Raw genomic sequence first — 18876 nt, 5'->3', positions numbered from 1 at the left:
AGTCAATTGTATCTGAGCCTGCACTGAGTTTGACAGCTATTAAAGGTTCTATAATTATAGGAAACTCTGTATGCAATTGCAAATTACATATACATGTAGTCATATGTACAGAAAATATTTATTAACTGTAACTATATAATATTAGCATGCACAATGCTAAATTGCATGCTCTATCTACAACAATCTTCATTTTCAAAACAGAGATTTGGGTTAGGTATTTGTGGGTTCACATTACCACTCCAGTGATTTATTCTAGTTTCATATCTATTTTCAGTGATCGTATTCCCCTATTTGCCATATATAGTCTTCACCCGAGTCCTCGAATAACTCTTATTACATGGGCCAATTGCCCAAGCATTTAGCAGCACTGTGAAGGCAGCCATTTGCATGCCAGAACTGTCAAGCAAGAACGGGTGAGTTATGAGGCTGTAAAAATATTCCACACATTTAGTATGGATGATTCAGGTACGCAGATATGTTTTACTACATGAAAACAGTTCCAACACAAAACTATTGGTAGTGAACACATGTATACCATTTATATAGATGTTTTCAGGTGAACACAAACCAACTAGTATAAATTATTCTGATTTCCTTACTCCATGTGCAGTTCTCTAGCACTGGGTATGTATACCAGTCATAGCACAAATGCTACACTTGTAGCTAGATTATGAAAAATTTTAAATGCTCTATAGTTGGTCTACCATACATGCATGATTGCTACCAGAATTATCATCAAATTAATTTTTTTTATTAATTTTCCTACCATTCCAGGTTTGTAGTTATGACATGTGGTTTAGCAATTATATAGGAATGATTTTTATATAGGTTATCCGCCTCTGGCAGACCCGAACTAGCAGAAAGATGATGATGATGCTTTCAGATATCGTCAAAATGGAATTGCAGCATGTAAACAGATCTAAGTAATATGACATGGTGTACATTTGTAAATGTATGTATCTATGTAATATTCAACCAATCACTTTTCATATGGCCTGTCCCTGTTATCAATGTTTAGCCTTTTCAATTAGAGTTTTCACACTTTAAACAAAATTAATTACTGAACACAATAATTTACTTGTAATTTACTCATGCACACGCTGTATGTATAGCTGTTAAGTCAGCTTTCACACTGTGAAGTCAAGTAAATTAAGGCTCACAGTAGTGAGTTTCAGAGCCAAGAACCTAAAAGTATACTCCCTCATTTAAAACGTGCGGCCGCTACTGTGAGCCTAATTGTACATTATGTATGATACAGATTGGCAAACATCAGATTTAATTTTACAGCTCCCTGCGAAGGGAAGTGGGACTATTGACTAACTTGGTTATCTTCTAGGCCATTCCTTGGTAGCCTTCACCACAGTAACACAACTATCAGACTCTAAACATGCCATCACAAACTGGTAATACTCGTACAGTTGTTGAGGGGTTACCATAGTAACAACACTAGTAGTTTTTATGTACATACATTATTGTTGTTTCAATGTCATCACATAATGAAATATCCTAATAGTACATTCACAGGCATATTAGATACTCTAATAGAGCAGTCAAGATAAGAGAATAACTTGAGCATTGCTTAAAAGCACAGTATGACATAGGTTGAGGCTTCGGTAAGGCATTTGATAAATATACTAACACACACTAGGGATACCCTAAAAACAGCTCATCTATACAGCAGTCATGTATAGCTAGCTATAAATCAGGAACAACTTCTTATTACCACATAAATGATATTCTAAATCATTACATTAATAAGGTTATATACACTCCATATGCATTAATCATCAATACGACTTTTGAACAGTAAGAATTATACATATGCTATGTAGTTGAGGCAGTGTTGAAGACACCATGAAAAGTTCTGACGAATCTTTCAAAGTGTTTACCCTCCCAGTACACTTTTCCACAAGCGGAACAACAGAAAAAGATGTCTACGTGCTCCAGCACTCCTACAGGAATGTTCTTGATGTTGAGACAAACTCCATTATGACTAAGCACTACATTGACACCATCACAAATACTCAAGCCATCGTTTAATCCAACTATTGGGTAATTAGTGTTGTTCAGTAAAGAACTCCTTGCTATTCTTAGTTCAGTGGGAACCTCATCATCTTCTCTGACTTCACCACCATTCAGCTTCAGTGGGCATTTGTTCAATGCTGTTTCTGGTAGGCTCTCAAATATCTCTGCCATTTTACTCCTCTCAATTAATACATAGTTATTACTGTTACACATCTAATGATGTATGTACAAAGCAAGGCGTTAATCATACATTGCAATTACCTGACAGCGACTGAAAATGTCACTTGGTGTAACTTGAATGTTAAGATGATCGAACACTTCCAGGGCTTGATCACGTGCTTTTCCTGGGGTAACATGCACACACATCCCTTCTGGAACCATTCCCTTCAACTGCCAATAAAAGAAAATGTAGTACAAGATTAAACATTTGTCACACAATGCACTAAGTACGCAGAGACATATTACATGTTTCATACATACTGTGTTAAAAGGTGCTCCTGAGGTTAAGATAACCCTGCCATCTTGTTGACAAGACTTAAAGGGAGAACACATTTTAGAAAGTAAAATTGTGACACAGGTAGAATTAGCGTATTCCTATACCTTGATGGCATCATAGTGATGTTGATTATTGGTCAATATGACAACATCTACTCCACAAGACCTTAACTGTCTCCCTAGTCCCTGAAGCATCGTATCAACCACAAGTTTAATGTCTCCAGGTCTAATTGGAGGTCCTGTCCTCTTTGGAGGATTCTCATACTAACAAAAGTCCAACTAATACCTTGATTCAATAGCACTTACAGTAACTCACTAGTTCCTTAACTCTTTTAGCACCCTTTTCTTCCTTTTGTCCTCTAAACACATATTGTGACTGGATTTTGGAAAAACGATCCAAATCGCACATTAGAAGTTTAAAGATAAACAGTTTTAATGAATTCAGGCCTCCAAGGATAGCAAGCACGTGTATGAAATTTACACTAAAGATGCATCAATCTATTACCTTTCAGACTACTTCCAGTACTTGTACCTGCTCGTAGAGTTTCCCGCCAAATAAGATAGAATATCTGAGCAGTTGGACGAGCGAAGTAGTATCATGAGTACTCTCGCAAAGGGGTGGCGGGGTGGGCAAGGGCTAGACCTCAAAACGGAGGCAGACCACAATTGGAGTCCAGACATGAGATTACTGGGCTGTGCTGGCTCCTTAGTGGCTGAAATGTAGCAAAACCCACAGAAAAACGTCTGGCCAACATTATCAGGCTGTCCACCAGTAAACCCCTGATTCTTACCAAGCCAGCCATCACAAGGCCGAAAACCACCGTTTGAGCTCTACACACCACCCAGAATACGTCTGTTGAAACCAGTTTCGAGTAGTTTGAGTGGTACTGAGGGTCAAAACTAGTAGTACGATAGTGTAGTTATCCACTGGAGGTGTAAGTTTGACTTTGCCTGATGTGCAATTTGGATCGGTTTTGTAAAATCTGGTCACATATTATGGTATAACAGTACAAATACAAATTACACACACTTGTAGACTGCTTTCCCTGCTGTAGACGAGGTGAGGAATGGTGTGATGTTGAAATCTGGAGATATAGCTAGAGCCTTTTCTTTAAGATGTTTGTACACTTCCAACAAACAATAAGCATCTAAAGCTGCAAATTGTGAGACACAAATGTGGTAATAAGAATGAAAACAGATAACCAACAGAGGAATAACTTTGTTTAATGTTTATTTCACATGTTTAACAAGCAAGCTACACTGTACGGACTCATTGAGCCCTAGGTGTATTTGAATTCGGATAAATGAAGGCTATACGTTATATATACCGAGCTTAGCTAAAATACTCTAATAGAACATACACTTCCACAGTTTGGCAGGTAATGGAGGGACCACTGTATACGTTATACTAACACTACACTTGCATTTACCTGCATAGTATACTTGCTCCCGTTTAAGGGGCCGTCGTTCCCAATCTGATAACTGCTGCGACTTATCCAGCGGTCTACCAAAACATTCTTTCACCAAAAGCCCAAGTCCTCTTGGTCCACTACTAGCACTGTGCTCAGTATTGCTCTCATCATCACCGACTACATCATCCCCTGAAACGGGAACACTGGGTAGTTCTGTATCTGGTATACTGTCTAGTTTCTGAAATGTTCTCATGACGATAGCTTCGTTGAGGGATGTGCATTGTGATGGAGTGGTCAAGTCTTCTTGGGTGTTGGTAGGGGAGGTACTTTTATGGGAGGGAGGTGTGTCTTTCTTATTTGTACCTGACTTTGCTTCAACAGCAACTTTCACCTAAGAACGCATACACATAACAGTATACATATTTACAAAGTGATTAACAGCATTAATCAACAAATTTAAGTTCTTACTGAACGTGCAAAGATTTGGAGGTCTATCACTTGGCATGGGGTGCCTACAATTTCTGCCACAAAAGGCCAAGAGTGTGCTATCACACGGAAGTCTCCAGCAATGCCATAACCTATGATATCATCATACGCGACACCACCACAGACTACACTAAACACTGACCTAGTTTAATAGTATCAGTGGATGAAAACACTGAAGCTGTAAAGCCACGTAGTATCTCTTCTGACACATCAGCAGTCAGGGCAATCATGTCCAACAAGTATACTGCATGCTTTGTAGCCAATTGTAACAGAGCAATTCTAAAATCACACAATGACACAAACATTTATCAAGTGAATATATCCACATATATGTAGACTTTTTACTGACCTTTCAACACCAGCATTGCATGCAGATAGTCTCCACTCAGCATCAACTCCGATGACATTTCCTTGCTACAAAATGTATGTATGTATGTATGTAGGTATGTAATTTCATACAAACTACTACAAAGCTAGTGTACAACACAGGCAGTTTGTATATTAGTGATTTATACTACTGACACATTATAATGGTGTAAAAAATGGGGAAAAAAAACTTCCGATTGGTCTGTGTGAGGCTTGAACTCACGACCTTGGGGTTATCAGCACCACGCTCTACCAACTGAGCTAACAGACCACCTTGACAAACAGTGAAAGGTTTTACTTTATGTATGTGTGCGCCATGGTAAAGGCAACCCATGTTTGATGTACAAAAATGATGCAGTTAGACAGTTATGGAATGCAAGCAAAAGCGGCAGCAGTCAGTTCAATAGTGCAACAAATCAATCTATGTGTTATCATACAAGTACATCTTACATACTTGACACAGAGTTTGTTGACAATGCTGGAGGTCACCTTGATTATCAATAAAGTGGACTTGATCAAGTGAAATGTTAAGACAGTAATACCTAACAAGGAAAAACAATATAATTGTGGCATGCTTTAGCAAACAACTGTTTCACCAGGGAATGTATGCTCTATTATAGTAGTTAGACAGGATGATAATTTGTGTGAAACAACTCTGGCACTGGTAATTGCAGCTATACAAAGAGATCACCAAAGAAGACTTCAATCAATCCTCTCCTTTTAATGGTTGCACCTCTCAAAGTAATGAAATGTTTATAGATGATATAGGAGCACAGGAGTGGATTCTAGATTTGACGGATGGGGGAGTTGCACCAGGTGAAGCATGGTCTCCATCTTTCTTTCCAGAATTTATAAATTTTATATCCAACTTTTAGAGCAATCTACCGTAGAGCAGGTTGTTGCAAGGTCCAAATTTTTGTGAAGCTCTTAAATATATGTAAATTTAGACACCAAATGATTTCTATACATCTCTTAGGTTACCATGGCAAAGTTAAGAACACAGAAGGTATAAGCAAAACTCTGTTCACTAGAAAATATAAGAAATTTAGTCTGCGGGCAGCAAATTAAGGATTCAGCTTGTAAATTTTGCAAAAAATTTGGACTTCACATGTTGTATAGTATATCCTCTCTGACTTGCCTTCATTAAACATGAGTTGTAGGGATTACTTTCAGTGGTAATTACCAGTTTATGGCCCAAAATAAAGCTGGCTATCTATTTGGTACATGCAAAGGACAGTTACTGCTTAGTATGAATGTCTGCATTTGCAGTGCCATGCTAGAGGGAAGGCATATTTCAGTCTTGGAGGATTGTTACAATGCTGCATGAAATGACTGTTCTATTAGAGTACTTGACTGTTCTTATAGAGTATTTTGATCGCAAAATGGTATAGTCTCACGTAGCCACACACGACACTTACAGATTAGAAATTATATATGTTTACTTATAATTTCTAATTGATAAGCACCATGCAGAGAAAAGGGTCTGGATGTGCAATGCAAGACTGGGGGCAGGTGGTCATACAACAAGTAAATGTACACAGTGCACTCTTATTAGAACATACTCATCATTATGATGATCCGTTGAGTCATTATTTTGCCACTTATGTCTGTAAACAAAAAAAATAGAAAAGATAAGTTTTCATTAATAGCTTTCGTACACTACTCTGAAGAGGCAAACTACACACACAAATGTACACGCACTACCCTAAACACACCTCTTCACAGTTGGATGGTGTTTCATGTAATCTTGCAGCTGGAAGGGAATGTTTCTACTATCAATATTAAAATATTGTGCCCAGTAAGCTGCTGCTGGCAGATCCTTGTATCTGATAAGCTCTAGTAACAGATTAATCTGCAGCTGAACATTGTCCAACACTGATGCCTGTGAGTAGACAAGTAATATACTAATACTCAACATGTACTTAGGAAGTCTAGTCAGAGCAACAAGAACTCAGTAATCCAGCCACATATTCTAATGCTAGTAGTAAATATTAAGAGTGCTGGATTAAGTGACAACCCAATAGTGCTGTGAACCTGCAGAGTTTACTAAAACCCTGGTTATTGGAAGGTGAAAAATTGGATATTGACCGGTTATTGTGGTTATTGTCTGATTGTAAATTAGCAGACATTATGGTACTAAACATGACTTTTGGAAGCCTTAGGGTGATACCAAACTGACCATCAACATCCTGCCTTACGATAACAGCTATTATTTACACATGCTTTGAGGTTATGTTGTGTGATGTTAACACTTGTCAGCAGGGGTAATTTATGGTTTACTAAGTGGGTGGGCAAAACCGGTTAAAAGGCTTCTTAGTCAATAATATGGCTTGACCTAGACAATACTGGTTAATAACCGGTTTTTTCCATACTGGTTCACAACACTAGTAACATTATTACAGGGAAAAAAGGCATAAGCCTGTGAGTCCTGCTCATGTACAAAAGAAACTAAGTCATTAGAGAAAATAGCTATCAAATAGAATCTTGAAGTTATTTACTGAGTTAGTCGACACTACTTCGTTAGGCAAGCATTTATTGATCTTACATAGAAGAAATTACTTCAAACAGATCTTTGTGCATGCGGTTTGAACAATTTACTGAGACTGTGTCCTCTTGTTACACTAGACAATCGCTGGAGAAAAACACTTCAGACTGTAAACTCACAATGTCATGTAAAATATTGTACACCATCTGCAAGATGTCTTTGGTAAGATAGTAAAGGAAGATTTAGAGCACTTAGACGATCATCACTAAATTTAAAAGTTCTGGAACACATTTCCTAGCTCTTCTTTGTACCCTGAGTCACCAATATAACTAGGTCCCCCGGACAACATAGCATACTCCATCACAGGTAATACTAGAGATTTATAAAGTATAGGAAGTGATCTGGTGTTTAGTTTGTAATAGCCATAAAGTTTCCAAATTGGAACCTCATTTGCCCAATATACAGTAAATTCACTGATAAACAATCACCAATATGAAATTACATAGGAAATAACTACAGATTTGTGTTTATAAACCCCAGTGGAGCTACATAACAAACACTCTTGTGTTACAGGTAACATACCTTGATCAAATCTTCCATATTGTCACTGCTAATACCACCCTAGAGAGCACATAGCAAAATAACACCTGTCTATGAAACTACATTCACAGTAGTGACAGTGCTGAATTTAAGTGTGTAGTTATAAGGTATAGAAGCTAGATGGTAATTAAATTAAATTTCAACAAATGACACAGGATTTGTTTCAGAGGCAGAAGAAACAAAAATTGATTGGCCAGCCAACTAAACACTGCAAAACGAGTGGCATAAAATTGTTACTTTACTACTGTGAGTCATTGCATGAAATTTAATATGTTGCCACTGTACTAGAATGGTTGACTGCTATATTAGAGTATCTGACTGATAGTAAAATGCTTTAATCTCTCAGTATTAATGACTACAATGTGGACTGCCACTGTACTTTGTATGTTCTCACTTATTTGTTCTGGTGTACATAAGTGTACTGCACACACACCACACACACATGTGCACCACACACACACACACACACACACACATGTGTGTGTGTGTGTGTGTGTGTGTGTGTGTGTGTGTGTGTGTGTGTGTGTGTGTGTGTGTGTGTGTGTGAGTGTGTGTGTGTGTGTGTGTGTGCGTGTGTGCGTGTGTGTGTGTGTGTGGTGCACGTGTGTGTGTGTGTGTGTGTGGTGCACGTGTGTGTGTGTGTGTGGTGCACATGTGTGTGTGTGTGTGTGTGTGGTGTGTGTGTGTGTGTGTGTGTGTGTGTGTGTGTGTGTGTGTGTGTGTGTGTGTGTGTGTGTGTGTGTGTGTGTGTGTGTGTGTGTGAGTGTGTGTGTGTGTGTGTGTGTGCGTGTGTGCGTGTGTGAGTGTGTGTGTGTGTGTGGTGCACGTGTGTGTGTGTGTGTGTGGTGCACGTGTGTGTGTGTGTGTGGTGCACATGTGTGTGTGTGTGTGTGTGTGTGTGTGTGTGTGTGTGTGTGTGTGTGTGTGTGTGTGTGTGTGTGTGTGTGTGTGTGTGTGTGTGTGTGTGTGTGTGTGTGTGTGTGTGTGTGTGTGGTGCACATGTGTGTGTGTGTGTGTGTGTGAGAGTGAGTGAGTGAGTGTGCGTGCGTGCGTGCATGTGTGCACCACACACACACACACACACACACATGTGCACCACACACACACACACACATGTGCACCACACACACACACACACACACATGTGCACCACACACACACACACACACATGTGCACCACACACACACACGCACATGTGCACCACACTCACACACACACACACATACACACACACACACACACACACACACGTGCACCACACACACACACACACACATGTGCACCACACACACACACACACACACATGTGCACCACACACACACACACGCACATGTGCACCACACTCACACATACACACACACACGTGCACCACACACACACACGTGCACCACACACACACACGTGCACCACACACACACACGTGCACCACACACACACACACACACACGTGCACCACACACACACACACACACACACACACACACACACACACACACACACACACACACACACACACGTGCACCACACACACACGTGCACCACACACACACACACACACACACACACACACACACACGTGCACCACACACACACACACACACTCACTCACTCACACACACACACACACATGTGCACCACGCCCCCCCCACCCAAAACACACACACACACGTGCACCACACACACACACACACACACACACACATGCACTACACACACACACACGTGCACTACACACACACACACACACGTGCACTACACACACACACACACGTGCACTACACACACACACACGTGCACTACACACACACACACACACACACACACACACACACATTCACTCACTCACACGCACACATGTGCACCACACACACACACATGTGCACCACACACCCCCCCCCCACAAAACACCCACACACACACACACGTTACCACACCTCCTTGTAATACTTGGATAGCATATAATGAAGTGATCCACTAGCCCTACTGAAGGCAACGTTAGGGAATTTCTCTACAAGATAGATGTATAAGTTAATATCCAATTATTCTCAAAACACTATTTAATTATTACATAGAAATACAGTAGGCCATCTGAATCAAAATGGTCTGAATGATATGAGTGCTCAGATAAGGGAATTGTTTGGATAATTCATTTATACACAGAGCTACATTCAAAGCTAATAGAAGGTACAGTTACTCTAATACAACATACACCTTCTACACTCAAAATAGCAGTCATTTTCTAAGCCAGGTTACAGATAAACGAGACGTCGGATAACCGAGGGTCTATTGTATCAACATATCAGTTAGTAAACCTTTATTTTCCAATAACAGAACCCCCTACACCACCATCATCAATAGCTGACACATGTACACAAGCACATATACACATATCATGACTATGGCTGTACTCACATATGTTTGTATTAGTGTTACTGTGTGCATGAACAGCTAATGTAGTGATCTTCGAACTAGGCCACTGTTGGTGGCGAGATATGAGTCAATTCATATACAAAACTGACCTATATCCAAGCCGTACGTCTTGGCTAGTCTTGATGCTAACTTATTCAGTTGTCTCCTTGTCAATTTTGAACTCTCTCCCACACTGATTCCAGCACGTTCATAAGAGCTGAAGAAAACAGACATTATCTGACACCAAAAAAAAAATTAGAGGGAATTTAGGTACACAGAGTTTACACTATCGTTCAAATATTGTGTTAACATCTCTAAAAGGGTAATAGTATAACTATTATACAATACACCTAAGGGCCCCCTTTTACTTTTAATACACACAACACCTATTATACTCTCACCTTGCTAGTCCATCCAGGTCTGAGCCTGAGGCACACAAGTTGTCAAGAATCTTCACAAACTGAAACTGAAGCTCTTGGTCAGCACTGACATAGCTGTATACAAAACAATATCCCAATAACCACCAATTACTTCACAACACTTTTAGGGATTGTAACATCACCAAACGAACCAGGAATTACACACATGTACACATTGCTACTACATTAGCCTCCAAATCAAGACATCTATCTACTGACATGGTCCTAAGCTAGGTATCTGAGTCCCACTGTAATTCATAGGTGACCACCAAACAAACAACTTGTGTTACCATATGCAGTGTAAATGAGTGTATGTACCATACATTACTTATATATGTATGTTACATACAAGTGTGCTATATTTACCTTTCAATGATGTTAATCTTATCCATCACTACCAATGGCAGTAACATCTGTAACAGAACAAGACAAGGAGATTGTGATCAGAATACAAGAGGGACTAACCTCTTCAAGATGAAAACATTTCTGCAAATTCAGCTTTCTAGCGTAAGTCACCGCCTATATAAAACACGGAATTTACAATCTTTCAACAGAACATGACAATTGTGTAACACAAAACATCAGTTACTTCACCATGTGTGGATTATGGAACAAGTAATAGTTGTATCATGTACCCAAGTGATTTGCCTGATATGTACGGGCCGTGGGTGTACATGTCAGGCAAATCACGAGGGCACGTGATACAACTGATATGTACCATGCCAATGCAGGCTAAGAGCCTGCGGGAGATTAATCACCCAAACCAATACGATACCGAACTCATTATATAGACCAACTTGTGAGATTCGATTATGGGACAGCAACAACTAACATTGTGACTACGTTTGTTAATATAAATGGGCAAATCCTACGGATATCACGGAAACACTCAATTTAGCGATTTTACAAGTGTTTCAAAAGTTGCTACATCACGTAAACACTGTTTACACAGTTTTCTAAACATCCAGAGCAGTAAGCTTTGCTGTAGAGTGGTTACTTCGTGATATACGAAAAGTGGGCGTGGTACTAATCAAACACACGGACAAGCGCTTGTAAATTACCCATGACACTAGTTCTCACCTTTAACTTTCGTTTGTCAACTCATAGAGTGGTAAGGGAGTCGAATCGCCTCCGTCTGAGTGCTGTAGGATGGAAAATCGGCTTTATGGTTTTTATCACGTGAGCAATAATAAACTCCCACAATTGAATCATGCCAGGATTCTTATAAAAACAAACCAATGTTACCTCACCAGATATCAAGCCCATGGTTTAACTTAAATGTACCATGACAAGCCAGGGTTTATGAGATATGCACCCTGAAATTTGCCCTTGAAGTTAGGTGGCTTCACGGTACATGTAATAGATAAACCTCACCATCAGTGTGACCAGGGGGCTACATGTCTTAATGAACTCTTGCTAAAAATATCTCTTTGTAAGTCAAAGCCAAGGTATTGATAACACTTATATTTTGGTTTCTACCTTAACTGGTATGAAGCTTTCATAGTTGTTGAGTTCATGAACTTGTAAATGAGGCTCAACAAACACCCAGCAATGTGTAAAATTGAAAGTCTTTCAATTGAGAATTTTTCTGTCTACCAGAGTTTAGCTTTGGACATTACTACCCCCAGGCGTCCTGCTTTCCATTTGATCCACCTACAAAATGGGGTGGAATTAGTTGGTATACAACACAGACTGTATCACTTCCATTTTTTTTTCCAACCCAATGGCACTTCCACACCCTATTCTCCAACTAACTTTATGACAGACTACAAAAAATACATCTGGAATATATATTTATGCAATATATGCATATAAGCTGCAGGGAATTATCCAGAACAAATTTCAAAACAAACTCACTTCCTTGTGCTTGCCATTGGTCCTTAGTAACGTCTTGATCAATTGCATCTTGTTGCTGTGTGGTGCAGAGTCCAGGTCAAATATGGAGCACATGTCGTGGAAGATAATTGGATGAGATCTAGTACAAATCTGTAGTGCCTCTAGCTGATGCTCCAACTGTGGCTGGGGGATTGACTCCTTTTCACGAACTGTCTTCTTGTATTGTAAAAATTCTGACAATACCAGTTTCGTAATAGATTGCCGTGTTGAAGATTTTCTTGCACAGTGCAACAAAAATGCATAAACATCCGGCCTCTGTCTGAAAATACTGTAGAGAGTTGTACGCAATTTGGGGTTAAGCTGTTTCTGGTTTTTAGCCCACAGTGCCTTAAAGTCTTCATACAAATCAGAATCATCAGCTGAGGTTACAGCTGCCAGAGTTAGCCTCCTGTAAGTTCCTTGTTCAATCTCAGCTGTTGATATGGATGTGGTAGTTTCGTCATCAGATAGCCAGCCATCTGTTTGCTCCAGCTTGCTCGCAGCAGATGTCTCAAGGTAAGTGTGATAGCCTCTACTGTAGCCTCCTTGTGACACAGGTTTGGTGATAGGAGTTTGATGGTACAAAGTAGATTGCTGTTCATTATCCTCTAAATCTGGAAATTGGTTGGATTCCTCGTCATCGCTGCTGTACCCAGACAAATCCTGGTCGTTATCTTGTGGTCTTTCGCCAAGTCCTTGCCGAGCACGACCACTGATTAGTCTCAGTAAATAAGCAATCACTAGAACTAGACCGATCATGGCTTCAGTATGATCTCCTCGCCTGATTGCATACTAGTCTAGCTACCTGTAAATATACAATGCAAAACAAATACACCTGTGATAGTTTTCGCGCAGTACCAGCTGCCACTTTGCCAAACAAAATTATTAGAATACAATGCAAAAGACGAATTTATTAGAACCACTCCGTACGAGAATCCCTTTCTTGCGCTTCGGACAACCCAAGTGGCATTGCCATTATTGTATTAGTGTAGAGGAAAGTCATGTCTGAAGAAGATGAAGGTGTTTCTCTTACTCAGGCAGCCCCAGCCGTTTTGCAGCAATTTCTGTTTGGAGTTCGTGACTTTTTCCGCAGTCTGTTTGCTGCCATCAGTGTTGTACGGTCCAGTAGTAAAGTGAGAGTGATAATATATCGTTGTTTTGTCCTCAATGGAATCATAATCACTCTGGGAATGTTTCTATTCGGTCACTTCGTCCGTCCAGTGATACAATACATGTATGGGAGCTTATACGTACTCCTAATTGGAGGTGATGTTGATAAATTTTCTTCATCACTTATCCATACAGTTGACATGACATTTGATGTGCTATGGATTGTGCCCTTGTATTGGGTGAGTAAGCCGATTAACAGTATATGGTTTCAAGAGATTGCCGATTTGCTATTCAAGAAAACTGACTCTTCACTGAGAAGAACTTCAACAAAAAAGGATAGCATGCCTTCTGGTCTTATTGCAGACTTTTTATTCAGTGTTTTGGCAGAGTTTATATTTCTGTTGCAAGCTACATTCATTCTATACCTTCCCTACATTGGATACATTTTATGTGTATTTTTGCTGTCAGTATTGTATGCTTTATATGCTTTTGAATACAAGTGGTTTGGACAAGGAGTCTCCATCCAGGAAAGAATTTACCGAGTGGAAAAGAACTGGCCATATTATGCTGGGTTTGGTATGGTTCTGTGTATGCTGACACTATACCCATCCTCTGCTACAATCAGTGCAGCCTTCTTTAGCCTGTTCTTTCCAGTGATGATAATTGGAGTTCATACAACTAAGCCAGTGCTGCCGCCAATATGTATACCCCAATTACCCTTATTTATTCTAGCATTACGAACTGCTACGTATGTTAGTGAGTTACTGATCTACCGGGTGTTGAAGGTTAGGAAGATAAAGAAAGCAACTTGATTATTCTATCTGGTGTGTATGTTGTGTAATTTAATGCCTTGCTACTTATTTATTGCTGCACGCCATCTTTATCGTCCCTTCTGTGTGCATATTGATTTTTAATGAGAAACATGATTGGTAATAGTCTAGCTTAGGTACTTATAATTTGATAGAATCGCATGTTATGCACTGCACCATAAAAATCATGTTACTGTGACAGCCTGGGCAAGAGATTGGCATATGAAATTCAATGTTGCAAAATCTATCATTCTTCGAGTAACTTTAACTGTTTCAATGCACGTCTATGAAATCTTAAAACTTTACATAAACCTTTAATAGTCTTAAATTTCATCGTGTGATTTTATAGTGCTACCACCATTTATTGTCATTATTGACAATGAATTGTGTCAGATTACGAAGTACTTGTAGAGGTGTCAAAGATTGTTTCTATATAATGCTGTGAGTGAGAACTTGGTTGGATTATACACGTTGAGCTAATTGAAAACATTATCAACTCAAGGATGAAATAACACAAGATCTTGACATTTGGCTCATTTGTAGTACTGCTTGACCTAAAAATTCATTCATATGTCTGACATATTTGTGAGTCGTCAAACTTTTCCACAATACTTTTCGTAAAGAGAAGCCATAAACTTCATAATCTGTAAAGCTATTTCCCAAACTTATGATCATGCAAGCCGTATCGCACATCAGCGTTGAAACCGGGTCGGGTCATCCGGGTCACATTTTCTCCGGGTCATCCGGGTCACATTTTCTCCGGGTCTGACCCGGTTTACAGTTGATTTATCCGAGTCTGACCGGGATTGGATCACGTGAGAAACGAAATTGTTCGTTTGACGACGTGGAACTTATAAACGCTATCGCGTAGCTCTTCACACCCACTTATCGCATTACCAACATATGCTCAGCCACGCCTATTTGTTAGTAAGTGCAGTATGTAGCACGAAACTGAGGGTATCTATGGTGAGGGGTAGCTATTGTCAGTAGATAAAGACCTTTTTTTTTTTTTTTTTTTTGATCTTCAACCTACAGCTAGGCTGAAGTTGCAATATTTACTCAACACGAATCGAACGCTCAAAATGTAGACTCGTTCGCTCGCCCGAGACTAGCCGAAACACGTCTCGGCTTTAATTAATCCGGGTCAATCCGGGTCACATCCGGGTCTGACCCGGATTGCTATCCGGGTCAGTGGGTCATCCGGGTCAGCAGTATAGTGACCCGGTTTCAACGTTGTCGCACATACATGTCTGCTCTTCACACCATAGCTGTCTGGTTGGCTAAAATGCTTTTGCTCTTAAGAAAAAACACATCTTTTAAACAATTTTCTCAGGAATTACGAGAGGGTATTGACTGCAATTTCCAATAATGACAGCATCACCATAATAATGTGATAAAAATATCATTGCACACTCTACCTTTGATTTCACAACCTTTTATACACTGAACTGTTCTAATATAACAATCATTTTGCATTCTAGATAGCCAGTGTGCATCATACAGCATGGTAGTACTGTATAGTAGGGATGTAGTGTCCCCAAATGTTTGCTGTGAAAATTTGAATGTGGCCTATCTTACTTTTAATTTATTTGTTTAACCACAAAGTGTTTCATTTGGCACAAAAACTGCTTTGACTCGATATGTCCATCAGCTGGCAAGAAAATTGTTAGATGCCAAAGGAATGCATGACAGACAGACAGATGGATAGTTTATGTTTTTGTTTATTTATTTATAGATACAAGTGCATTCAGAGAGTTAAGTCTAAACTGTTTTAGATACTCTTAATTCTGAAGGTGTCAGTTTATGTACAGTGTTAAAGTACAGGCTCAATTAAGTGGAAGTAATGTCACAGCAGTGACAGCACATGTACAGCTACATTTTCTTTTTGTTGGTTCTTTATGTGGACATATAATATTTGGTATATATAGTGTAGATGTGTGATGAACATGAAGGAATCCACAGTGTATGACTGAAATAATTAACTCATGTAGAAAATCCTACAGATGATAATTCAAGTTTACTAATCATGTACATGTATTTATAGCAACCAAAATTGGTCACACTGTAAAAATGACACAGTGACTGTCAATATACCTTTTGCAATTAACAAATTCCTGAGAAAATCACTGATTATTTCATTGTCAGTTGTAACTAGCTAGCTATTAACAAGCATGCATGCTAGTAACATTATACATGCAGTAACATACTCTCAATACAATTATGCGGTTTCTCTTCCAAAGTCATATCCTCAGACCCATGCTACAAGTATTTTACCAAATAACTATATACTCTCCGAAATAATTCACTTATCTGAACACTTTTATGATTCAACTGGCACACATGTGTTCAGATAATGGAGGTCCCTCTATACTGTATTGCATAAATAATATCGGATAAATGAGGCCCATTGATTTATATACAGAGCTCTGGTGAACTACTCCAATAGAACATACACCTGTTGACAAAATACCCCAATAGAACAGTCACTGCTACTGTTCGGATAATCGAGGTCCTACTGTACTATGAATTCATAGCCAATAATCCAATTATTAAGGTTTCCTCAATTCCTCATGCTAAATAAATTAAGTTTTTTAATTACCTCAAGAAAATTCAAGAAATTGCATGTTTCGTCCATTATGGGTAGAGTAATTGGTAGATAGCATTCATAAAAGTATAACACAGAGATAATATATATTCTGGGACAAATTAAACTAATCGTCAAGACTTCTGGAGCTTCCTATACGAATGTTATATTTATATAGTGTTATAAATGTATGCATGTACCATATGCATATAGAAGTATGGAGTTGTAGGGCTGCAACCACAAGGGCCTTTATCAGCTTTTGTGACATACATGCAGGCTGTGTATGTGTCAAAACAGCCAATTAAGCTGTGAAAAAGAGTGCAGCCCTCCAAAAATGCCAGTGTGAAAAAAAAAAAGTTGTAGTTGTGATGGCTGCAATGATGCCAATGCCAATCATTTTTTTAATAATCACACCTTCACCTTAAAAATGATTGGCATTAGCATCATTACAGCCATTTCTTGGCCACATAGTTGTCTTAGATATGTTACATGATTATGTCATCACTAAAACACTCATACGTCAACAGTAAAATCTGGCTTCACTGAATCAAAAAGTCAACACTTGTGACACAGTCTCAACTAACCAGTCAACTGTTTTTGTTAGCTTTAAGGTTGTGAGGAAAAGGATACCTATAGTAAACATATAGACTTTCACCTGGTCACCCCCTAAATTCCTTCCATTTCATTCATTACACAACACCATGAATTTAATCTATTAGCTACATGCACATGTATGTAGCTAATGCATCACAGGTATAATTTAAACAGCCAGAAATCTTTGCATTATTATATTATTTTGGGAAGTAGCTACGTTTTTATGTCAGGCTTATATAGCTATGTGTTCGTAGAAGATGTCACAGTGTAATTTTAAAGTTTTTATGTACTTTTCAATTTTGTTACATGATTGCTTGCCATATTTTTGACCCCAAACTAGAAGACTTTCTCAAACTTTCTGCTCCTTTGCTTAACTCTAATTTGAGTCCACTTGAGGGGTATAGTCTTGGGAGCCAGACTGCTTTTTTTTCCTTTTTGAGTAATGGTTGCTTCTTTTCCCCTTCTTCTGCCAACCATCACTCAAAAAAGGGAAAAGGGGGTCTGGCCATGCAAGACTACTCTAGTAGAAATTTCATAGGTTATACCTCTGAAATTACTTCTGAAATTTTAGTTGAAAGTTTGTACATTTAAAAGATGAAAGTTAAGAACATGACTTTTTTTACTTTTTCCACCAAACCAGAAGGTATGCTTCCAGGACTGATGTTAGAAAGAACTTTTTTACTATACTGAGAGTCATTAACCCTTAAATTGGAATGATTTACCCAAAGAAATAATCAGTGCAACGTCAACTGATGATTTCAAGAGATTGATTGACTACTATATGACTAACAATATTGTGTACATTTGTGATTAGGCCAATGAAACTTGATTGCCAGTTTCTCGCTCAGAATTTTGAAAATTTGATGCGGGCGGGCGGTTATTAATCATTATTCATTATTTTCCAAAAGCACACCACACATCCCAAACATGAAGATTTCTGCCAAAAACAGTGAGATTACTCTTGCATAAATAACTAAAGTACGTTGATTTTTCCATTGGAGTACAGCTGATTGCTCTATTAGAGTAAAAGTGACTACTCTATTAGAGTATTTCGATCTGAAATACCTATAATGAAATTCCATGAGGGTGTATCAAAAGCATGCGGGCGATGACGCGAAACTGCTAATCAAGTTTCATTGGCCTTAGTTATTGACTTATTGTAATTTGTACCTGTTGATCAGGTGTAACAGGTCTTAGGCCTCATA

General features: G+C 39.0%; 2 protein-coding genes and 1 non-coding gene across 8 annotated transcripts; 1 reads left to right on the top strand and 2 right to left on the bottom strand.

The window, feature by feature from the left end:
- Positions 1–1702: 1702 nt before the first annotated feature.
- On the bottom strand, positions 1703–13480 carry LOC136265607 (exonuclease mut-7 homolog). 6 transcript variants are annotated; one of them, XM_066060490.1, is made up of 22 exons: positions 12557–12696; positions 12179–12465; positions 11780–11841; positions 11165–11218; positions 11066–11112; positions 10682–10774; positions 10391–10497; positions 9806–9879; positions 7852–7890; positions 6500–6666; positions 6347–6391; positions 5239–5326; positions 4768–4832; positions 4561–4697; positions 4401–4510; positions 3951–4323; positions 3551–3674; positions 2837–2879; positions 2626–2784; positions 2506–2559; positions 2287–2415; positions 1703–2238 (listed from the first exon to the last, which is right to left on the bottom strand). In XM_066060490.1, exons 5-22 carry the CDS (start codon positions 11110–11112, stop codon positions 1825–1827), a joined length of 2268 nt encoding a protein of 755 aa, XP_065916562.1. In that variant the 5' UTR covers positions 11165–11218; positions 11780–11841; positions 12179–12465; positions 12557–12696; the 3' UTR covers positions 1703–1824. The 6 variants fall into 6 exon arrangements, with proteins under 6 accessions (XP_065916562.1, XP_065916560.1, XP_065916561.1 ...); XM_066060488.1 differs by lacking the exon at positions 11780–11841; XM_066060489.1 differs by lacking the exon at positions 11780–11841 and having other exon boundaries at positions 12179–12480; positions 12557–12694.
- Trnai-gau (transfer RNA isoleucine (anticodon GAU)) lies at positions 4983–5055 on the bottom strand. The gene has a single exon. It is a non-coding gene; the product is annotated as a tRNA-Ile (tRNA).
- Positions 13460–14605, top strand: LOC136265608 (etoposide-induced protein 2.4 homolog). The gene has a single exon (XM_066060492.1). It carries the CDS (start codon positions 13576–13578, stop codon positions 14494–14496), a length of 921 nt encoding a protein of 306 aa, XP_065916564.1. The 5' UTR covers positions 13460–13575; the 3' UTR covers positions 14497–14605.
- The last annotated feature ends 4271 nt before the right edge of the window (positions 14606–18876 follow it).

This window comes from Dysidea avara, chromosome 9 (assembly GCF_963678975.1).
Source record: "Dysidea avara chromosome 9, odDysAvar1.4, whole genome shotgun sequence".
Taxonomy (NCBI): Eukaryota; Metazoa; Porifera; class Demospongiae; order Dictyoceratida; family Dysideidae; genus Dysidea; species Dysidea avara.
This window is presented reverse-complemented; position numbering and strand designations above follow the sequence as displayed.